Below are 21,142 nucleotides of genomic sequence, written 5' to 3'. Positions count from 1 at the left end.
GGGCGGACTACCCCGGGTGTCATCCCGGGGTGCGTGTGACAAAATCCTCCCTGGGTGGATCGCCACTGCACCGATCACCCCCTTGGGCGGATTGCACCACCCCCAGATGTACGGCATGTGCCCAGATGCACGGCTCTGGGTACCCAATAGACTTTTCTTTATTAGATTACTCATAATTTCAACCACAAAGGAAAGCTGCAAGTTCAAAGATAGGTGTGGATAATGCAATACTCTTTTAATTGTTTAACAATTGTTTAAACTGATCACTTTCAGACTGAGGACGTACCAGAAAAAAAATCAAAAGCTCAGATTTTATCCATCCCAAGGACAGAATGATTTACACTGTTAGATGACAAAAAGGCAAAGGTGTTTTCCACATCAAGCTTAAACCACCTTTTTCTTACATCTGTCTGCAATTATATTTTGCATTCTGTCCTTTCGTTAATAACATTCCTACAAGGTGCAAATAGGAAGAGAAAAGACAGAGATGCTTTTTTGGCCTCGTGTTATAGGAATGCTCGGAGGCGATGCAGTCTACTGAGGAGGCAGACTTGCAAATTTCACGGGCGACAAAGGAGCTAAGTTCTACTCCCCATGCCCAACACATCTGTGATGTAACAGGAGATTATTCCCATCCATGGTGAAGCAATCGCATTCCACATACCGTATACACATAATTAAAGAATGCCATGTGCTCCAGGAATAACAAATAGTCTAGTGAAAAGCATGCATATGGAAGTGGCAATTGTGCCTGCAGTCCACTCTGTAATTGCTTCATTATAAGAAATGTAGCGACAGATCTGGAGGGAGGCACATGTATAGCTGATATTCTACGCAGCGAGAAACATAGCAAACAACAAAATCAGGAAAGAAGGTGTGGACTACATTTGAGAGGTTTGGGAGAATACAAAGGATTGTGCTTAGGTCTTCCAAGTTCCAAAGTAGATCAGCAAAGAGAATTCTCTCTCTCGGGTTGACCTCTGTAATATGCACAGAGAGAAGACCATACAGTTATTCTAAAGTCTCATTTACCTCAACCAAATACTGGGCATTATTTATCCGTGGCCATGATCTCAGACGGATAGTAAACCTTTACCTGGGTTGTACCACCTCAGATTGCAGGTGGGGTGTGTGTGCTCACGTGACCAAACATTCCTTTGTACAAAAGGAATATAACATTTTTGGGCACATGGAGAAATAGCATGTAAGGGAGAAGGCGAGGCTGGACCTCTTCTCCCTGACATCCAGTTTTCCATGTGAATGATGTTTTTTGGAATGATATTCAGTTTTTGCATGCATGCTGCAGTTGTACAGCCCTAGGCCCAAGTTCGCTGTCTCCATGTGACCCCAGGCTTAGATGTGAGACTTTGTAGGAACTCAATACTTTAAGCTTGTTTAAGCTTGTGTGAGAGAGGGTGGATGGTGGGGGGAGAGAAGGGTAATGTGACATACCAATAGCAATGTAATTCATTAAAGCAAATGAGCAAAAGCATTGCGTCAACTCCTGTCTCTAAAAGGCTGGGAACACGACAGCCACAGGGTGGCAGCAAAGGGTCGGCAGTGTGAAAGCTTTCTTACTGATCAGGGCAGTGACAACACAAACAAGAAATTGATCCAAATGGAATTTTAAAAATGAACAAATTTCCTGTGCTTACAGTGTGTGAGTCCAAGGTCACATCTTCTGCTACACATGTGAATTAGAAAGTCATATAGTTGCTTTAGATTTCTACAGTTACAATAGTAAAGGTAAAGGAACCCCTGACCATTAGGTCCAGCCGTGACCGACTCTGGGGTTGCGGCGCTCATCTCGCTTTATTGGCTGAGGGAGCCGGCGTACAGCTTCTGGGTCATGTGGCCAGCATGACTCAGCCGCTTCTGGCAAACCAGAGCAGCGCACAGAAACGCCGTTTACCTTCACGCCGGAGCGGTACCTATTTATCTACTTGCACTTTGACGTGCTTTCAACTGCTAGGTTGGCAGGAGCAGGGACCAAGCAACGGGAGCTCACCCCGTTGCGGGGATTCGAACTGCCAACCTTCTGATCGGCAAGTCCTAGGCGCCACCCGCGTCCGACAGTTACAATATTCGTGATCAATTCCTTAATAACTTTTAACTTTAATTTTCAGTATATTGGAACCTCCATTGAGAAAACCTCAATTACCCAACTAAAAATCCTACTTAATCCACCCTCATTTTTGTCCTTCAGATATCATGTCAAATCTCTCTAAATAGTTCTTTCATTAATCCAAAGTACAGCATTTGAGTTTTCTGGATAACATCTCCCCTAACCTTACCTAACCTTTTGCTAATTACCGTAAACCATTTGGTTTCAGGAAATTTGCAGTAAAATTGTTACTTTCGTTGTTAGGTTGTGCAACTTGCAGTTGGTACATGTCGTATCAAGGGTGAGCCCAGATAGGGCTTGCTTTAGGATTAGGCAAAGATATCAATTCCAAAAGAGTGTAAGAGAAGTTTTGCTGTTCATCCCTTATGTGCACCCCTGCTTGCAGTTCTTTTGCGAATGTTTGTGTTCCTTTTTGTTCTCTTCTCATTTGGACAAAACTTCCAGTTTTTGAAGGAAGACTTCTGCCTCTAGTAGCTCATTTGACTATTTGTTAACCCCACTGGCATCGTCCTGCTCCTTTCTTGACCTGTAGTATACATTTCAGTTGAGCTTCTAATATTGTATTTTTCAACAACACCCTGCCATTTTGGAGTGAAAAAACCTTATTGACTTTGACTTTCAGCTTCCTTTTTATTGATCCCCTCATTTTTGGGAAGTTTTCTCTTTTGACAAATGTGACCATGTTGAATTTTCTTGGCAATTTGCCATTTGCAGGTATGTTTACTTTAATAGCGCTATGGTCACTGCTCCCAATTGGTTCAGCAACACTTATAGCCTGCAGCAGGTTCTGGGCACCACCAAATATTAAGCCCAGGGTGCTGCCCTCTGGTTGGATCCATGACCATATGTACTATAAAAAGGTAAAGGGACCCCTGACCGCTAAGTCCAGTTGCAGATGACTCTGGGGTTGCACCGCTCATCTTACTGGCTGAGGGAGCCGGCGTTTGTCTGCAGACAGCTTCATGTTGCCAGTGTGACTAAGCTGTTTCTGGTGAACCAGAGCAACACACAGAAATGGCGTTTACCTTCCTGCTGGAGCGGTACCTATTTATCTACTTGCACTTTGACGTGCTTTCGAACTGCTAGATTGGCAAGAACAGGGACCGAGCAACGGGCACTCACCCCGTCGTGGGGATTCGAACCACTGACCTTCTGATCGGCAAGTTCTAGGCTCTGTGGTTTAGACCACAGCACCACCTGCACCCCATATGTACTGTACTAGAGCAATTATTAGGGTTTCAATAAATTTCACCCATTTGTCATGACTGGAACACATATGTAGCCAATCTATGTGATGGTAGTTGAAGTCACTCTTTTCTGGATGCTTCCTTGATTTTATTCTTCATCTCAAGATCTGCCTGATCATTTTGAACGTGGATGATCACACATCCCCAGTATTAAATTACTCTTGAGGACCCACAACTATCCTGTGGGGGAATCTGCCTCTTTGGGGATTTCTAGCTTGCTGAACTAAATCTCCTGTTTGCATTGCTTGTTCTGTCCTTCAAGGGAGGGCACAGCAACTACTATGCTACCCCACTAAAGAGAGATTCCCAGAAAATATTTCATAAGGGCATTTAAAATGCCTGGAGAAAAGCCGGAAGGAGCCCTACAAAGAAACTGGAAATAATAGTATGAATGCCAGAGATGGATGATATAATCATGGTTTTGATTTTGCTACTTTAATTCAGCGCAAGCAATTCCTGTGTAGAAAGCTCTTGATGCCTTTTGTAAAATAGTTGTCAACTTTAACAACCCTTACATTGCCTTATTTAAATCTTCTCAACACAAATCACATTTTAATAAGCTTTGTTAAGAAAAATGTAGGGCAAGATTGTGAAACTCTTTGCAGATCAGTTGATAACTAAAACGTTTATACCTTTTGGGATACAGTTACTGTTATGGTAAGATGATGGGAATTAGTGTCTGCAGCGTGTGGGAGAAAGCAATCCCAGATCTGCAAGGTTTCTTTATTTATTTAGAGCATGTCTACCTTGCAGCCTCTCAGTCCTCACCACAAAAACCTTTCAATGCAGCTTATGTGGAATAAAAGAAGACAGCCCCTTCCTGTGGGCTTACAAAAATACACAACACTAAAGGAAGAGGGAAAGCAAACTCAGGCACCAATTCTTAAATAGTGGTTCTTATAAGTACTAGCTCAGGAATGGAGAATTCAGAAATGGGTTGGGGGAAGGGGAACCTAGTGGAACTGGCCTTCCAGCAAAGCCAGTGGAATGGGGCCTGCTCCCACCTCGCCCACAAAGGCAGGCAGCCGCCTATTGGAATGGCTGCTGTCACATGACATTTGTGGGAGATGCAAATAATTCATTTACAAATGCACAATAGAGATAATAAAAATATATACTGTATGTGGAAAGGCAACGGGGGTAAAAAGCCAAGAAGGAAATGGGTCAGAAATAATCAGGAAAACAGAGAAATAAAGACTGATACGATGCAATTTGATTTATGGGTCATAAGATGCAGTCATGTTGCATTAATACTAGTTATTTAAAAATCTACTACCATATAGGAAAAGAAAATTGCTAAAAATAATGGTTTGAGATGCCTGGGTGACCCCCCTCTTTGATAGTTCTCTTCTTTCATAAAATGTGTTAGATTTTTAGAGCCCAGTACAGTGGTACCTCGGGTTACAGATGCCTCAGGTTACAGACTCCGCTAACCCAGACAGACATCCAGAACGAATTAAGTTCTTAACCTGAGGTAATACTGTAAATAAAAAGTGTTCCCGCAAGCCATCTTAAAGTTAGAACTGTTTCCTTCTGTTCGCTGAAAGCAACTCTGCTGCCTATGCACAAAGACGGTAGGTTGTAGACGGACCCCTCTCATGATTTCAAAACACAAAATAATCCTCCCCTCGTACTTGTACCCTCTTCCCCCATGCTGCTGCTGTTGCTGAATCTAGCATTATGTAGTCCACCAGGCCATTGAGGGCATGTGTGCTTGTGAGCATACAGATGCATGTCAACCTGCCAGGTGTGTTTCTCTTGTGAACATTATGGTATTACGTTATTCACCTGGAGATATTACTTGCTGCACAGAGTGCAACTCTCAGGTTCTGGCTCTGCCTTGTCTGGCAGACTGTGCCTGGGTGGGAGGAAGTGTGCAAGGGAGGGAATAACACCGATCAACTTTAGGATCCATGTGTGGGTCTTTACCTTACCCATATTACACAGTAGCAGCCCACCTACCCATCCATTCTGTATTTACCACTGCATATTTCAAAAACAAGAACCGCTTTGCCTTCTGTTGGGCAGCATGAGACAGCTACCCCAGGCAGCTGATTTGGGGTGTAGTAAAAGCGCAGCGAATTGTTCCTTATTTATATTAATGCTTTTTGTTCCTCTCAGCAAGAGGCTGCTTGTAAAGTTTTCAGGAGCCAAATAGCTAAGTTGGCCTTGAATGACTACTATGCTTCTTGACTGGGGATGGAGAGGGGTAAGGGGGAGACATTGCTATTTCTCCTCAGGCAGCAAAATGTTTTAGGAGTGTCCCTTTTCTCCCTCACCTGTGAGAAAACCAATGGGAGAAGGCGATTTTGAGCTGCAAGGTGGCAGGAGTGGAATGTATTAATTAGGATGTATACACATCATACATTTAAAGCACCCCCCAAAATGAATCTTAGTTAGCTCAGAGCTATAATTCCCAGCACCCTTAAGTCATCGTCAGAAGGCGTGTGCTGCGTACTCTCCCGGGCAGCTTCCAGTTACGACATACTGTAGCCCTTCCCCAGGATCCTTTGAGTTTATTTTTTTTTAAAGCAATAAATTTCATGCAACTCCTCGTAACCATCCACCCACATACTCCGCATGCTGCTGTATTATTTCGTAATGTCTGAAATCAAAACGAGCCTACAAACAGAAGAAAGGCTACTGTGGAAAACATTAAAAGCAACAACTTTATTACAGCATAATATAACGTTTAAAGTCTTTAAGAGTCCTCTCACTCTTTTTCTTTTTGCTACTCCAAACCCAACACAACACGAAACTAAACCCAAGGGATACACGCCGCGGAACGGAGGCAATCACGGCTTCCGGTCAGGCACCGCGGTGATTACAGACACGCGTCTTTCCCTTGCAGACGTTAGAAAGGTACTCCGCGCGAGCCACAGGCGGTCAAAGTCCTCAGGCCGCAGCGGAACTCGCGGGGTGAGAGCCGGGACGGGTTGCGCCCTGTTCCGCCGAGAAGTGGCCCCGAAGAAGTAGCCACAGTCGCCAGCGCCGGCTATCAGGGCACGTCTCTCTCTTGCCAGGCAGGGCGACTTCTGAGCGCGCCAAGCCGGGCTGCGCCTCCCTCCCTAGGAAGTCATTTGTCCTACAAGAGCGTCCGCTCCGCTCCACTCCTCCACGACGGCGCTGGGACGCGACCCAAAGGCGGGAACGGGCTGCTGCGGAAGCGGCCCGGCACAAGGAGGCGGAGGCGGTGACGGGCTGAGTGCCGCCCTCGGCGCGCTGTCCCCGCCCGGTCCCGTCCCGTCCTCCGCCTGGGAGCCTCCCCGGCCAGGTGTGTAGTCGGCGCCGAGTTCAGAGAGTCCGAGACGGCTGCGGCTGCGGCGGGGTGAGTCCTTGGCCACGGGGAAGTCGCGCTGTATGGGCTCAGAGGGGCCTCAGCCTTGAGGTGGGCAGTGCTGCTGGCCTTACCTTTCCCCTTGCTCGGTTTCCTTTCCAGTCCACGAGCGCGTAGGGGCATCTGAATCAGGATCTGGGCGCATGGAAGGGGCGAAACTTCTCGCTCTCCCACCGCGCCTGCCCCGAGGGGGATTTGCGCGGGGCGCTCGCCCGCCCTCCGCGGGGAGAGGGCTTTTGCCGCCTGGGTCACCTGTTGCCCAGGGCGCTTGGGAGAAGGAGAAGTCGAGCGAGGGCAATGCCGCCAGCCTGCCTTTCGCTTCTGCTCCGGAGTTGGCCTCAGCTCGCAGCAGGGCACACTAGTAGACACCCATTGCCCACAACTATCGCACGGCTTTTCTTTTCTTTTAATGCACCCTTTGATATGCGCGCCCACGAAAAATGCAGTGTGCGAAAACAACAAGGAGGTTCGTTTGGCATCCTCACTTGCTACGCTTTAGCCAGCAAACAAGAAGCTATTAAAATAGTCGATGACTGTACCTCCTTCCTGATATTCTCTTGATAGATGGGTGTGTCAAGGGCACTTGCTTTTTTCTGATTTAGTCCTGATAGTGTTTTGCTGTACTTTTGGAGCTGTACTTATTATTTTTAATGGTGCGTGTGTGTGTATATATATATATAAAATTGATATTTATTCAAGCTGCTTTAAGATTGAAAGGTGAGGCAAAAATGTTTCATCCCGAAACAGTGCTTGTTGGTGTGTGTTATGCAGGTAGGGTTGCCAGGGACTTTGGCCTTGCTGGGGCTTCCCAGTGAGTGTACACTCCTGGTGCCAAATGTGGTTTTGCTGTTGTGTAATGTTTGAAGTCATAACCCCTTAAACCCCTCCATCTTTTCAGTTGTGCACTGGGGAAATAAACTTACTGGGTGATTCATGTTATTGCACTTGTTTGGGAGTAAACGCAGTTGAACTTCATGGCATTCCTGAATAAGCATGCATAGGATCAGAGTTAATGGATGGAGATATTTCTACAGGAGAGTAGGCACTTAAAATAAATATCTGGGTGTTCCATTATTATGTGTTAGCCACACCCAAGAATGCACCTTTGCACTGTGTGCGCATTTCCTCCCGTATATGTAGGATTGTGTGTGTGCTGCACCCAGTGATAATGAGATTTGATTATCCAGATCACTTAATGTTTGCTTCATTTGTTAATTCAAAGAGAGAGCGCCATTTTTTTATACTTTGGGGATTTCAGGAATATTGAAAGCTGCATTATAGAAAATCAGACCATTGGTCTATCTAACTTAGTACTGCCTACACTGACTGGCAGCAGTTCAGCCAGGGATTATTACCAGGCCCACCTGGTGATGCTGGAGATTGAACCAGGGATGTGAATGAAAGCAGATGCCCTACCACTGAGAAACGAAAAGATATCACATAAATTCAGAGGCATAGCTGGGGGCACTGAGCGCCACACTGCAGGGGGTGACACTTACCATGGGGCCTGCTGCTCGCCCGAGCCATTCGTCTCTCCTGGAAGTGATGCGGTGGCTCAGGCACCTGCAGGTTCTGCGCTGCCCGAAACGGCAGCGTGGGGCTTGCACCCGCTCTCCCTCAGCTACCCTACAACTGAGGGGGAGGCAGCGGTGAGGCTCCAGGCAATGCGCCCTGCCCCAACGTGCCCCGCCCAATGTAAAACTGACTGTAAATATTAAATATTATGCTGCTGCATAAATTAAAAGTGGCAAGAGGTCACTCAAAACATACCATATTTTTCCATGTATAAGACGCCCCCATGTATTTTGGGGGACTCCAAATTAAGAAAACACCCCTCAGCACTATCCGTGTATAAGACAAGCCCCAATTTTAAACCTAATTTTTGGCAAAAAACAAACAAGGCTAGTCTTATACACGGAAAAATACAGTGTATATATATAAATTTATGCAATCTGGTATGATTTTATTTCCTTTTCAAACTCTGAGGCCTTTGGCAGGGGGGTTGTCCCAGCATCCAGTATAGAATGGTGGGGGTAACCTTGTTTCTTGATTCCAGAAATAGAAAGGTTTATATGGCAGACATTATTAGAAATGAAATAAGACTCACGAAGAAGTCAGTCCCAAATTGCCAAATGCATCTGGCAGTTTTATCATTCAGATTATGTAAAAACCAGAAATAAAAGGAAAGGGAATTATTATATTGGTTCAATTACTGAAGAATGTAGTAAAAATAACTGTATTGACAAACTTTAATTAATAATAGATGTACCAGTCATCTGTTGTTATGTTTTACTTTTTTATATTCTATTGTTTGTATTGTCATATTCAATTCAATTAAAATGATTAATATGAATAATTTTAATTCAATTTTTAACATTACTAAAACCTTTTTAAAATAAACCCACTGTGCAATGAACCCATTCAGTGCAAAACTGCCTGTAAATATTAACTGATGTAGACCAATTACATATATAGGAAATAATACTTACGAAGTTGTTATTATTACATACTCCACCCACCTTTTGGTATAATTTTTACTGAGAAAAGAAAGGAATTCTGGTTTTTTTTTTAATCCACGAGATTTTGACACCCTAGATCCTTTACTGTCTGGTGAAAACATCAGATCAAAAGCAACAACACTTAGGACACAGATGTGATGATGGGCACCAGCTAAAAGTTGTTGAGTCTTCTTGGCAAAATCACAGTTTATTTGCCAAAAACGACACTGCCAACATGGGTTGCCATGCATCCGGATTTTCACAAACATTGTACGGCTGGATTTTCACGGACAGTATAGCTTCTGTAGAGGATTCCTTTTCACAAGGAGATCCAACTCCCTTTTATTGTGCGACCCACAAAAACTTATGCTGTAAGAAGGGAACTTCTGTTTCAACTTTTAAACACCTGCTGAAAACTTTTCTATTCCACCAGGCCTGTCCAGGCAGTTAAGAATACATCTTCCCACAATTGTTAATTGATTTCTGCTTTTAACTGGTTTTTACAATATGCTTTTATGCAGGCCTTTTTTTTCAGCCAGAACTTGCCGGAACCCAGTTCTGGCACCTCTCAGGTGAGCCATGGCCATTATAAGAGAACAAGGGAGGTGTTCATGGTGAGCTCCAGCACCTCTTTTTCTAGAAAAAGAGCATTGGTTTTATGTATTTTATTTATTTTTCTTGTAAACCTGTAGAATGCTCTTCCATCAGATCTCAAACAGATAAACAACTATACAACTCTCTGAAGGCAGGTCTGTATCGGGAAATTTTTAATTGTGTGATGTTTTGCTGTGTTTTTATTAAGTTGGAAGCTTCCCAGAATATGAACATTTTAATAAATAAAATATAAAAATATAAGGAATCTGTTCATCTTTTAGGTGCCACAGAACTGTCGTTTTTGCTGCAGCAGACTTAACACAGCTTCCAAATATCTTCCTCTTCTAGCGGATGCTCCGTAATACTTAAATGCAAGCTTGTTTCCTTTTTTCTTCAATGTCAGTCATTCATATTTTCTCTCCTTTTCAGCTGCAATGCAATGGTAGACTATTCTGGATGGATTTCAGCTCCACACAGAACTGAAAAACTGAGGTAGTCTCTGAGGTCTGGGACTCTGCATTACTGTTACCTCCCTAGTATGGATGTGCCATTGTTACTTTGCCTCATATTGGGGTTATTGCCCACTTTAATTATTGGGAAGGCATGGCAATGCCCACCTCGGTGGTCCGACTCAACCAGAGATTTCACAGTGAAGTACAGCTTCCCTACATTCGATGCTGGGAGTTCCATTCAGAACATTGTCACTTCTGAGTACGATGATGTGATCTTTATTGCAGTTCGGAACAAGATCTTCATGTTGAACTCAAAGATGGAAATTCTGTCCACGATAGTGACTGGTCCCTGGGGTAATGCCGCGTGTGAGATCTGTGCCAAGTGCCCCGTGAAAGGGCCAATGAACCCCGAAGATACAGATAACATAGTTCTGGTGTTGGATCCTCAAGAATTTTGGCTTTATAGTTGTGGGACTTCCAATCATGGAGTCTGCTTCCAGCATGAGATTGAAAAAAATGGCAATGTGTCAATTGACACCAAATGCCTGTTCTCTGCTAAATTTAACAGGCCTTCTGAGTGTCCAGACTGTGTGGCCAGTCCTTTAGGCACTAGAGTTGTAGTTGCTGATATGGCACACACGGTATACTTTTACGTTGCCTCTACCATTAACAGAAACATTGCGGAGACATATAGCCCCAAATCCGTGTCTATACGGAGACTCAAGAGTAACGCGGAAGGGTTTGACCATCCTTTCCACTCCTTAACGGTGCTACCTGCGTTTCAAGACACATACCCAATTAACTATGTGTATTCCTTTGAATACCGGAACTTTGTATATTTCCTAACAGTCCAAAAAGAAAACCCTGAGTCCAGTGTGTACCACACTAGGATTGTACGGCTCAGTACTGATGAAACGGAAGTGCACACGTACCGTGAACTGAACTTGGACTGCCGCTTTAACACCAAGCGGAAGAGAAGTCTTGGGGCAACCCCCAGGGATGTCGTTTTTAATGTTTTGCAAGCAGCTCATGCTACTCAGCCTGGCCCAAAACTGGCTCCTGAGATCACTGTCAGTGATGCTGACAGAGAACTGGTTCTCTTTGGGGTGTTTGCTGAAAGCCTGCCAGGCAGCAAAGTGCCCCGGAATTACTCGGCAGTTTGCGCTTTCCCCGTGAACAAGATAAATGAGGCTATCGATGAAGGGATGAAGGAGTGCTGCAATGTGGATGTCCACAACCGTGTGCCTCGAGGACTGAAGTTTTATCAAGTTTTGGAGTACTGTCCACATAATGTGAGTTCCCAGCAATCATTTCCCGTCTTCTTACATGAAATTATTGTATGTGATGTCAGAGGTAATTCTTAGGCCTGGTTGGAGGAAATTATCATTAGTCACTTATATATAGTATTTTTTACAGGCTTTAAAAAATATATTCAAAACAGTTATTTGAGTTATTTGCACTAAGGCCCATTTTAAAGACAGGAAATTAAGAAACTGCGAAGCAAGGTTACATGAGCATTGTATATTTACGTCAGAACAGACAGAAACAAGTGGTAGAGAGGTTGCCTGGGTGTTAGTAGGGGAGCCCAGCGCTTTGGGACTCCATCTTCTGGGGCGGTTTAGGACTCTGCAGGCTGCCAGCAAGGTACACCCCCTGCCCATCAAGTGTAGGGAACCAAAAAACAACCGCCCACCTGGGGAAGGGCAAGGTTAATGAAACAAAGCACAGGCCAAAGGAGAGTTTCTGCACTGACTTTTAGAGAAAAGAGAGACCTAGCTTCCTTCAGGCAACAGAAGGGTCTTAACAAGAGAGAATCTGAATAAGATTGGTGAGACATTACAAGGCTTCTGTTTCTGCCAGAGTGGGGAAGCACTGCTTCAGATGTTGGTGGAGCCAGAAGAGTCAAAAAGACACACCACTCTTCCACATTGGACTCAGTTTTGCTATCATCCCTGGTAGGGTGGCTGCTGTATTCCTGAGTTGGTGTCTGAGTGTCTTTTCTGTACCTCTCCACCTAGCTGAAAGAACTGTTTAGAGCTTTTTTCTGTTACCCTTTCCATTAGTTCCCACTTGTTCCCATTGTCTGCCTTTTCTGAAAAGCAGGATCGTTCCTTGTATCCACAACCTGAGTGTTTGGTTTTGCTACCTTTATCAGAAATGCCTTGGCTGTCCAAGGGCGGAATCTGGTGGGGATGGAATGGAGCTGGCCAGCTGTAAACATGGCAGATGTGGGCTTTTAAACTGAGTACAAATCCCAGCACTGTAGCCACCAGACCATACTTTTTAACTGAGGAGAACTGACATTACACAAAACCAAAAGAGACCTCTGCTGCGTCCTCTCTCTCTCTCTCTCTTTTGAAAAAAACATTTCTTCAGACCTTGATACTAGTACTGTTTTTCATGAAACATGAGAGTTCTGTCAAACGTTTGCAAACTTTATTTATTTCTTTATTACATTTATTACATTTCCAGGCAGTTAGTAAAGTGGTAAAAAAATACAATACAAATACAGTCAAACATCGGTTGTCGAACGTTATCTCTTCCGGAAGCCCGTTCAGCTTCCGAAATGTTCGACAACTGAGGCGCTGCTTCTGATTGGTTGCAGGAGCTTCCTGCACACACGTGAAAGCTGCGTTGGATGTTCAGCTTCCGATAAACATTTGAAAACTGGAGCATTTACTCCCGGGTTTTTGGCGTTTGGGAGCTGAAACATTCCAAAACGGAGGCATTCGGGAGCTGAGGTTTGTCTGTAAAACAAAACCATAATTTAAGAATGTGAAAACATAACAGACTGCAAACATTAATCTTACATATCCTCACAGTTAATAATTTCAGGGTTGCTGGGAACAGTATCTTTCAGCCATCAAATATTTCTTCTTTATTAACATGTTGGAACACTTACCCAGTTTCATGATATCGTTCTGTTGTACATTCTCCACCCAGGCTAATGACTTCCAACAATATGTTGGGTGAAGGAGAAAACACACAGTTTGGTGATATTATGGTACTGAAAGCGTTTCTGCACATACAGGATGGCTGGTTAACCTTTGGTCCTCCAGATGTTGCTGGACTACAGCTCCCATAATCCCTGACCACTGGTCATGGCAGCCAGGGCTGATGGAAGGTGGAGTCCAGCAACATCATCTGGAGGTCCACAGATTGGTCTACCCCTACGTTACAGGGAAGATGAAGAGAACCAGACTCTGGGTTGCCATTTTTAGCAGCAGCTCCATGCTATGAGCAAAGCATAGTTCCTTTCTCATTCATCTTGGTGTGGAAGAACTGATCAAAATCCTGTATGCTTGGTTGGGGATGCCAGTGCAAATCCCCTAAAGATCCAGGATAAGGTTTTTTTCACCTTTAATAATAACCTTACTTAATTTGCTGATTTTTCATTAAACTCAAAGCAAGGTACAGTAGTAGTAATTATTATTATTATTATTATTATTATTATTATTATTTATTAATTTATTAATTTATTTATTATTATTATTTATACCCTGCCCATCTGACTGGGTTTCTCCAGCTACTCTGGGCGATTCCCAACAGAATATTAAAAATAAAATCCAACATTAAAAACTTCCCTTAATAATAATAATAATAATAATAAAGGTAAAGGTACCCCTGACCATCAGGTCCAGTTGTGACCGACTCTGGGGTTGCGCGCTCATCTCGCTCTATAGGCCGGGAGCCGGCGCTTGTCCGCAGACAGCTTCCGGGTCACGTGGCCAGCGTGACTAAGCTGCTTCTGGCAAACCAGAGCAGCACACGGAAACGCCGTTTACCTTCCCGCCAGAGAGCGGTCCCTATTTATCTACTTGCACTTTGAGGTGCTCTCGAACTGCTAGGTTGACAGGAGCAGGGACCAAGCAACAGGAGCTCACCCTGTCGTGGGGATTCGAACCGCCGACCTTCTGATCGGCAAGTCCTAGGCTCCGTGGTTTAACCCACAGCGCCACCCGCGTCCCAAATAATAATAATAATTGCATACTAATCCATAAAAGTGTGTGCTACAATAAATCTGTTATTCTGTAAGATTCCACAAGGCTCTTTGTTGTTTTAGCTTCAACAGACTAGCATGGTTACTCATCTGGAAGTTGTTAGATATATTGATAACTCCTGTGGAAATTCTTTATAGGTTTGTTTCCAGACCAGCATTTTAATCTTTATAGTCCAAGATTCTCTAGAACTTACCCATTGATTAAAAGTATTGCTGATCCTCATTTATTTATCAGAATGGCTACAATACGTTCAAATACTAGGAAAAGAAGATACTTTGAATAATGGAGGGTGGGGTGCTACTAGAATAACAAGCATCATGTTTCAAGCCAATGTGGTTTCTGGAATTGCATGTTTTAAGGCTTCTGGCATGCTGGGGATTTTTTTTTTTTTTAAGTTTTAAAACAGAATCAGTCAAAGCATACTTATCTTCCATCTTTGAGTCCCCTCCCCACGCCAACACACGTGCTCTCCCGAATCCTTTTTGCATTCTGTGCCTCTGGCTTTCTTTGGTTTTATTTTAAATCTACCCATTTCATTAATATTGAAGCTGTGAAACAGTCTCCATCTCAGTCTATGTTCATCAGCTTCACTACCATCATTTAGCACATGCAGCTGTTTCATGGCTACTTGCTGCAACATGTACTTCCGCTTCTTTAAAAGGGAGTGGGGAGGCTTTTGTGTTGGTGGGTGTTTACAGAGTCTCCCATGGCGATGATGTTATTGCACCACATTCGTTAAAGCTGGAATATAATAAGATAAAACGATTAGTCCAACGAGTTTACGCCGGATGGGGGCAAAACCAGAATTCAGTTGTGGTGGCTGGAATCCAAGTGCACACCCTTTCTGAAGCGTAGGCAGTCGGAAAATCAAGTATTTCTCCTTTGAAATCTTTTTCGTAATCTCCCTGCTGGGATGGGTTGGGAATGTGCATTTGGTTTGGGCTCTTATGATTGAACAGAGGTGGGAAAGGGTAATTTAAGAAGCACCACTGCCCTTAGGCCGATGTTGGCGTTCCTCAGTGCCGCAGCATGCATGCTACAGTTTGCTTTGGTACCTGATATCCCAGGCATGCTTACAAACACGGAAGAAATACATAGCAGCTCCAATGTGTGCGAAATTTGGTCCATGTGTTCCTTATGGCCCCATTTCTTTACTCAAGGGAGCAATCTGCTTGTGCAGGCAGCGTAGGGTATAAGAATGTAAGAACGAGACTTGCTGGATCAGGCCAAAGTCCCACATAATGTTGCCTTTGGTTCTCACAGTGGCCAACCAGATGCCTATGGAAAGCATGCCAGCAGAAGTGCAACAGTGCTCCCCACAGGTGGATTCCCAGCAAGTAGTACTGCCTCCTCTAGCACTGAAAACAGAGCACAGCCATGGTAGCTGTTTTAAAGCCATTGAAGTTGGTGGCCATCGCTGCTTCCCCGGGGGACCAAATTCCATTACAGTGGTATCTCGGGTTACAGACGCTTCAAGTTACAGATGCTTCAGGTTACAGGCTCTGCTAACCCAGAAATAGTACCTCGGGTTAAGAACTTTGCTTCAGGATGAGAACAGGAATTGTGTGGCGGCAGCTAAAGTGGTACCTCAGGTTAAAAACCGTTTCAGGTTAAGAACGGACCTCCAGAATGAATTAAGTTCTTAACCCAAGGTACCACTGTATTTAATTAAGTTGCAGACGAAGAAGTTACTTCTTTTGTCTGCCCTCAACCCTCCAACATTCAGTGTAACTGGACGTCCCCCAAGTTACTGTATTGTCTGAGAGGAAGAAAAACTTCTCCCTGTCCACTTTCTCCACACCATACAAAGTTTTATTTTTTTATTATTACATTTATATCCTGCCTTTTCTCCAATGAGTTTGTTATAAGGAAAAAACTGCTCCATGTCCCTTATGGGGTACCCAAGAGCCAGTATAGAGTCCTTATGTAGGTTCTCTCTCAGTAGGAGAAATTAACAGAGGCCAACCACAGAATATTGAGAAGCAAAGCAGCTAGTAAGCCTGATCTTTATTAACTGTTGCAACAGGGTGCTTCACAACTACACGCAGGAGGCAGGAGGGACCCCGAACAATGGCGTGCAAGCCCTTATATTGACATTTGAAATTGCCCACCCTGGAGCCCAAGACCACCCCCCAATACATCATGCATAAATCACATAAGGGTTGGTCTACAACAGAATCCTGTCTGGCAGGAAACCTGTTAATGGGTTTACCTGGCTGTTGATGGGTTTACCTGGACAGCCTGGCTATTCTTTTGTGATGATAAATACTTAATTCCTGAGTCCAGATCACAGGCTCGCCCTATTCATAGCTTAAATGTGCCCTTAGGGCAGAATTTGTGAGCAAATGGGGAGGTTTTCCCCATTTCTTCCCTCCTTGCAGAGAAACATTTGAGGTCAATTTGGGAGAGACAAAATGGTTTCAGGACTTTTTTTCCTGTACTGTTTCAGACATACGGTTTGTTTGTTTGTTTGTTTGTTTGTTTATGTGTTTGCTTGGTATATTTATTTTATATCTTAAACCTTATAATTCTCATAACACATTCAAGCTGGCATAAATGGTTCTTCCCTTTCCCATTGCATTATGGGAGGTAGGTTAGGCTGAGCGGAAGTGGGCACCCAATGAGCTTCATGACTGAATGGGGACCTGAACCCTGGTCTCCCTAGTCCCAGACCAACACTAAATACTATACTGCACTGATTTCTATTTATTTTATGTATTAAATTTGTGTATCGCCCTTCATTCGTAAATCTCAAGGTGGTTGAGAGCCAGTGTGGTGTAGTGGTTAAGAGTGATAGACTCGTAATCTGGGGAACCGGGTTCGCATCTCTGCTCCTCCACGTGCAGCTGCTGGGTGACCTTGGGCTAGTCACACTTCTTTGAAGTCTCTCAGCCCCACTCACCTCACAGAGTGTTTGTTGTGGGGGAGAAAGGGAAACGAGACTGTTAGCTGCTTTGAGACTCCTTCGGGTAGTGATAAAGCAGGATATCAAAAATCCAAAAAAAAAAAATACAACAGGAGGGAAAATAAACTGTTCATTGCAACCAGGACTGAAGTGTAAAATTCCAAATATTTAAACCAGTGAGTTTTTTAAAGACAATAGGCCAGAGGGGCATGGCTATTAATTTTATTTATAGAAGGCATTTGGAAGGTATGCAAAAAGTCTCAGCCAGCCATTTGCAGCTGCTTGGTTTTCTCGACTTAGTTACTGGGGAATGCACTTCAAACCTTCAGCATTTCTCCCCCTTTCCGGAGCCAAATCATATTCCTCTCATGTTCCTTATCTCTGTTAGGATGTAGCTGCTAATAGCCCCATTATTACATCGTGTATTCCCAGGTGGCACTGAAATAAAGCTGATTCAAACACTGAGAAAAGGCACATCGCACAGTCCCTCCTGGGACAATGCTTCTTAAAAGTACATTATTGCTTGGTGTATTCGAGGACTGAAAATGTTGTTTTCCAGCCATTGAGCAAGGATTTTGAAGCTGAGTCTTGATGTTGTGCCCTTTAATCTGTGGCTGCGAGATGTTTAGTTACAGTGTACACCGATATTGACACAAGACAGAAGTAGAAGTAAGAATTGGAAAGAAGTGTGTGAGCAGATGAAAGAGTAAAGACCTTTTCAATACGAGGGCAGTGGAGAGGCAAGACAAAGTAAAACTAAGATTAAAGCAAAAATCAGGTCATATAGAAAGAGGGATGGGAAAGAGAATGCAAGCAAGCTTATTTGTTAGCATTGGGTATAATCTACTATACAGGTTTGCCTGGGAGCAAGCCCCATCTGCTCCCTATTCATCAAAAAGTGTCATAATTATTTCCCATCTTTCCCCTCCTGCTTGATGTATGGTTTACGTTGTGGCTAGCCCCATTCTCAGACTGACATGCCTCAGTTCTTCCAGTAGCCACTATGATAAACATGGCCAGAAGTGGTAGCTTGGTCTGTTTATCAAATATTTCCTAACACTTTAATAAACAAAAGCAATGGACTTATGTAACATTTCTAAGTGGAATCTGGGCTAGCTGAGACCTGATGGCTGCACACCCCTTCCTATATATTTGCCCACGCAAACAAAAACATTGGCAGGATGAATAGATAAATGTCACTGGCTCCGCAATTCTGTGATTAAAGTCTATGGATTATTATGCAATAAAGCTTAGTCACCCCCTTTTCTCGATCCTCCTGCATCCTTACATAGATGTCTGACTGAAGCACAGATTTCTTCAAAAAGAGGAACAGGGAGTAGGCGATAGTGAAATCCCCATGCAATGTAACCAGAAAACAAGGCCAATGACACTTGAGGCCTGCTTCTCATGACATAGTAAGCAAAACTATGGCTTACTGGGACTAATGTGAATGTGTGGGCTCCCAGAGAAGAGCTTAAAGCTACTTTGCTTTTCCCTGGTCCTTTTTGCTCCTGTGCCATGCTGAGCTAAGCTAAGATTTAGATTAGTGTGTTGTCCAAAGGTGGGCTCAACTTTCTTCTCACCACCCATGAGCTGCAGCCAAGAACAAGTATTCATGTGGACTCCAGGTAAACTATAACTTGGCTTACCAAGTCATGCAGACTTAGCAGCCAACGTGTATTTTCACAAGTTGGGTCCCCCAGCCCCCAACACACAGCAAAATGTTTCTCATATGTGACACAAGAGTCCAACACCTTCTCTTTAGGCTACACTATTGTTGTGGAGATACTGCATTTGTCTAGCATGCAAACTGTTGCTGGTGAAAATGCAGTTCGTCCCTAAGGTGTGCACCTACAGCTATTAGGGCTGTTGCATGAAATAGAGTTCCATGAATGTCATAGGCATGCGATCACAACTGCTTATTCACTTCATTAATGGTTTTGAGAGATGACAGGGACCATGCAGGAAGTGCTGTTGTTATACTCTTGTCTTATTTTATGCTCATGCCCCCCAAACCAAGCCTGGAATCTTGGGCAGCAGAAAGAAACTAGGAAGGAGGCTTTGCTTTAAGGCACTTAGGCAGCCGTTCCACCTAAGTTGCCAATCTTTGACAGGTAAGGTTTAATTTGCCTTTGAGCAGCTCTTGTACCATGAAGATGCTGTTGTTGAAGATAATGCAGAATAGAGAGCAGAAGAACTGCATTTGGAATCTGCCTATGCGTTCTGACTCTTGGTTAATAATATTCACATTACAAACAAATTTATACAAAAATTTGTTTACGTTGCACTTGTGAAAAGCCTCCATGTCTTCTCCTTCCCCAGATTCCCAAGTTTGATTCAAGATGGAAGACCCAAATTGGGGGGTGCAAATCTGCCACCCTTCCCTGAATTCTTCTTGAGGCAACTGCTTCAGAAAGGCTTGTGGTGGCACCAGCCCTGCACTTGCCTTCAGAGCACCTTTAAATCTCTTGGCTTTGTTTTTATTATGAGTCACAGCAATGGAGGGGAGGATTTCATCTCCTTTGGCCAGGTGTAGTAAAGTCATTGGTTTAGTTGTCTATTTGGCATTTACGTTTCTTGAGTAAGTTTCTCCTTTGAGCCTTGAAGTATCAGAATGAAATTTGGCATGCACAGTCAGGAGGACACAATTCTACATTGTAAGTCTGAAAACTAACATGAACCCCACATTTATTTGTGTGTGTACAAAATATATTATAATGCAATATCGTCCTAGAAGACTGAAATATTGGAATGGATGTTGGTGGGCAGCATTCTATATTTCAAATTTGAACCCTAGCATAACCATTGCACATCTTAACCCAGACCCTCCAAGTGTCTCTATTTTCCAGGGACGTCCCTGATTTAGAGAAGCCTTCCCAGTTTCTGATTTGTCCCACTTTTCCTTAGGATGTCCCTATTTTCATTGGAGAAATGTTGGAGGGTATAGAGTTATCCGACCCCTGAGCCGTCTTGTCTGAAGGCAATCCTGTATAGGGAAGTTGGGGGGGGGGAGTTTAATGTTTTTATATATGCTGGAAGGTGCCCAGAGTGGCTGGGGCAACCCAGTAAGAAGTGCAGGGCATAAATAGTAAAACTATCATTATGGAATAGGATGCCTCTATTTTCATTGAATAAATGTTGGAGGGTATGTTAGCCCTCCAAGCCCCAGGCCAAGTGTACCCAACTGCCCACCCCCACCCCCCCGGCATGGACCTGCATATTTGGGTCCCAGAGTTTGTGGGTGCAAAATCATCCATAACTCCTTGAGTGAGTAAGTGTCAGGGATCACTAAATAATTGGAATTACTAAATGCTGGGAGCCTTCCCCTGGGTGCCAGACAATTTAACAGTCTAAGAATATAAGTTGAGCTTGTTTTTCCGGACTAGGGCATCACCTGGCAGATAGGCCATTAAGACAGAGTTGGGAGGGGGGATGTTTTCAGGGTTACAGTGGGCGACGATGTAGGAAAAATTGTGGGTTTTTGCAAGAGGCTTGACAAGTGGGGGAGAAGCGGAGCCGGGAGAACTCCTGGCAGGCTGGTTGAGACAAGGTGGGGCACAATTTTCTCCCTATGGGCTCATCCACACTTCCACTTGTCCCGTGCCTAGAAAGCACGGATCCGAGTGGTTTTTCATTTGCCCTTCTCCTTTCCCAGGGAAAACCTACTCTTCAATGCTAAATTGGATGAGACAGCAGTCCAGAGAAAACCCAAAGTGCTTTTTGTTCCGACTGAGTGCCAAAGAGCAGTTTTCCCTATAGGGGAAATCAGTGAGACAAGAGGAAGTGTGGGTAAGCCCATGTCTGCTGTTGACTGCAAAGAGGGCCACCCACAATATTTTGATGATGTTTTTAATTTCAGTTTGTATTGATAAATTTTAGTGTTATATATTAGTGCCGTGTTTTGTTCCTGCTTCCCTGGTGCTTGTCCTAGCAGGAGATTAGATTTGCAATTGTGGGAACTGTACTATTCACATGTTTTGCAG

The 21,142-nt window shown here is 43.9% G+C and overlaps 1 protein-coding gene across 2 annotated transcripts in view; it reads left to right on the top strand.

Annotated features, from left to right (window-relative positions):
* Positions 1-6,387: 6,387 nt before the first annotated feature.
* Positions 6,388-21,142, top strand: part of MST1R (macrophage stimulating 1 receptor) — a 52,134-nt gene continuing 37,379 nt past the window's right edge. For both annotated transcript variants that reach the window (XM_082214484.1, XM_082214483.1), the window contains exons 1-2: positions 6,388-6,700; positions 10,231-11,545. In XM_082214484.1, the coding sequence (XP_082070610.1) occupies positions 10,340-11,545 (1,206 nt within the window). In that variant the 5' untranslated portion in view covers positions 6,388-6,700; positions 10,231-10,339. The remainder of the gene's footprint in view (positions 6,701-10,230; positions 11,546-21,142) is intronic.

Source organism: Podarcis vaucheri (assembly GCF_965113315.1).
Source record: "Podarcis vaucheri genome assembly, chromosome: 2".
In the NCBI taxonomy this organism is placed as follows: domain Eukaryota; kingdom Metazoa; phylum Chordata; class Lepidosauria; order Squamata; family Lacertidae; genus Podarcis; species Podarcis vaucheri.
Note: the sequence above shows the minus strand (reverse complement) of the source record. Positions and strands in the feature narration are given on the sequence as shown.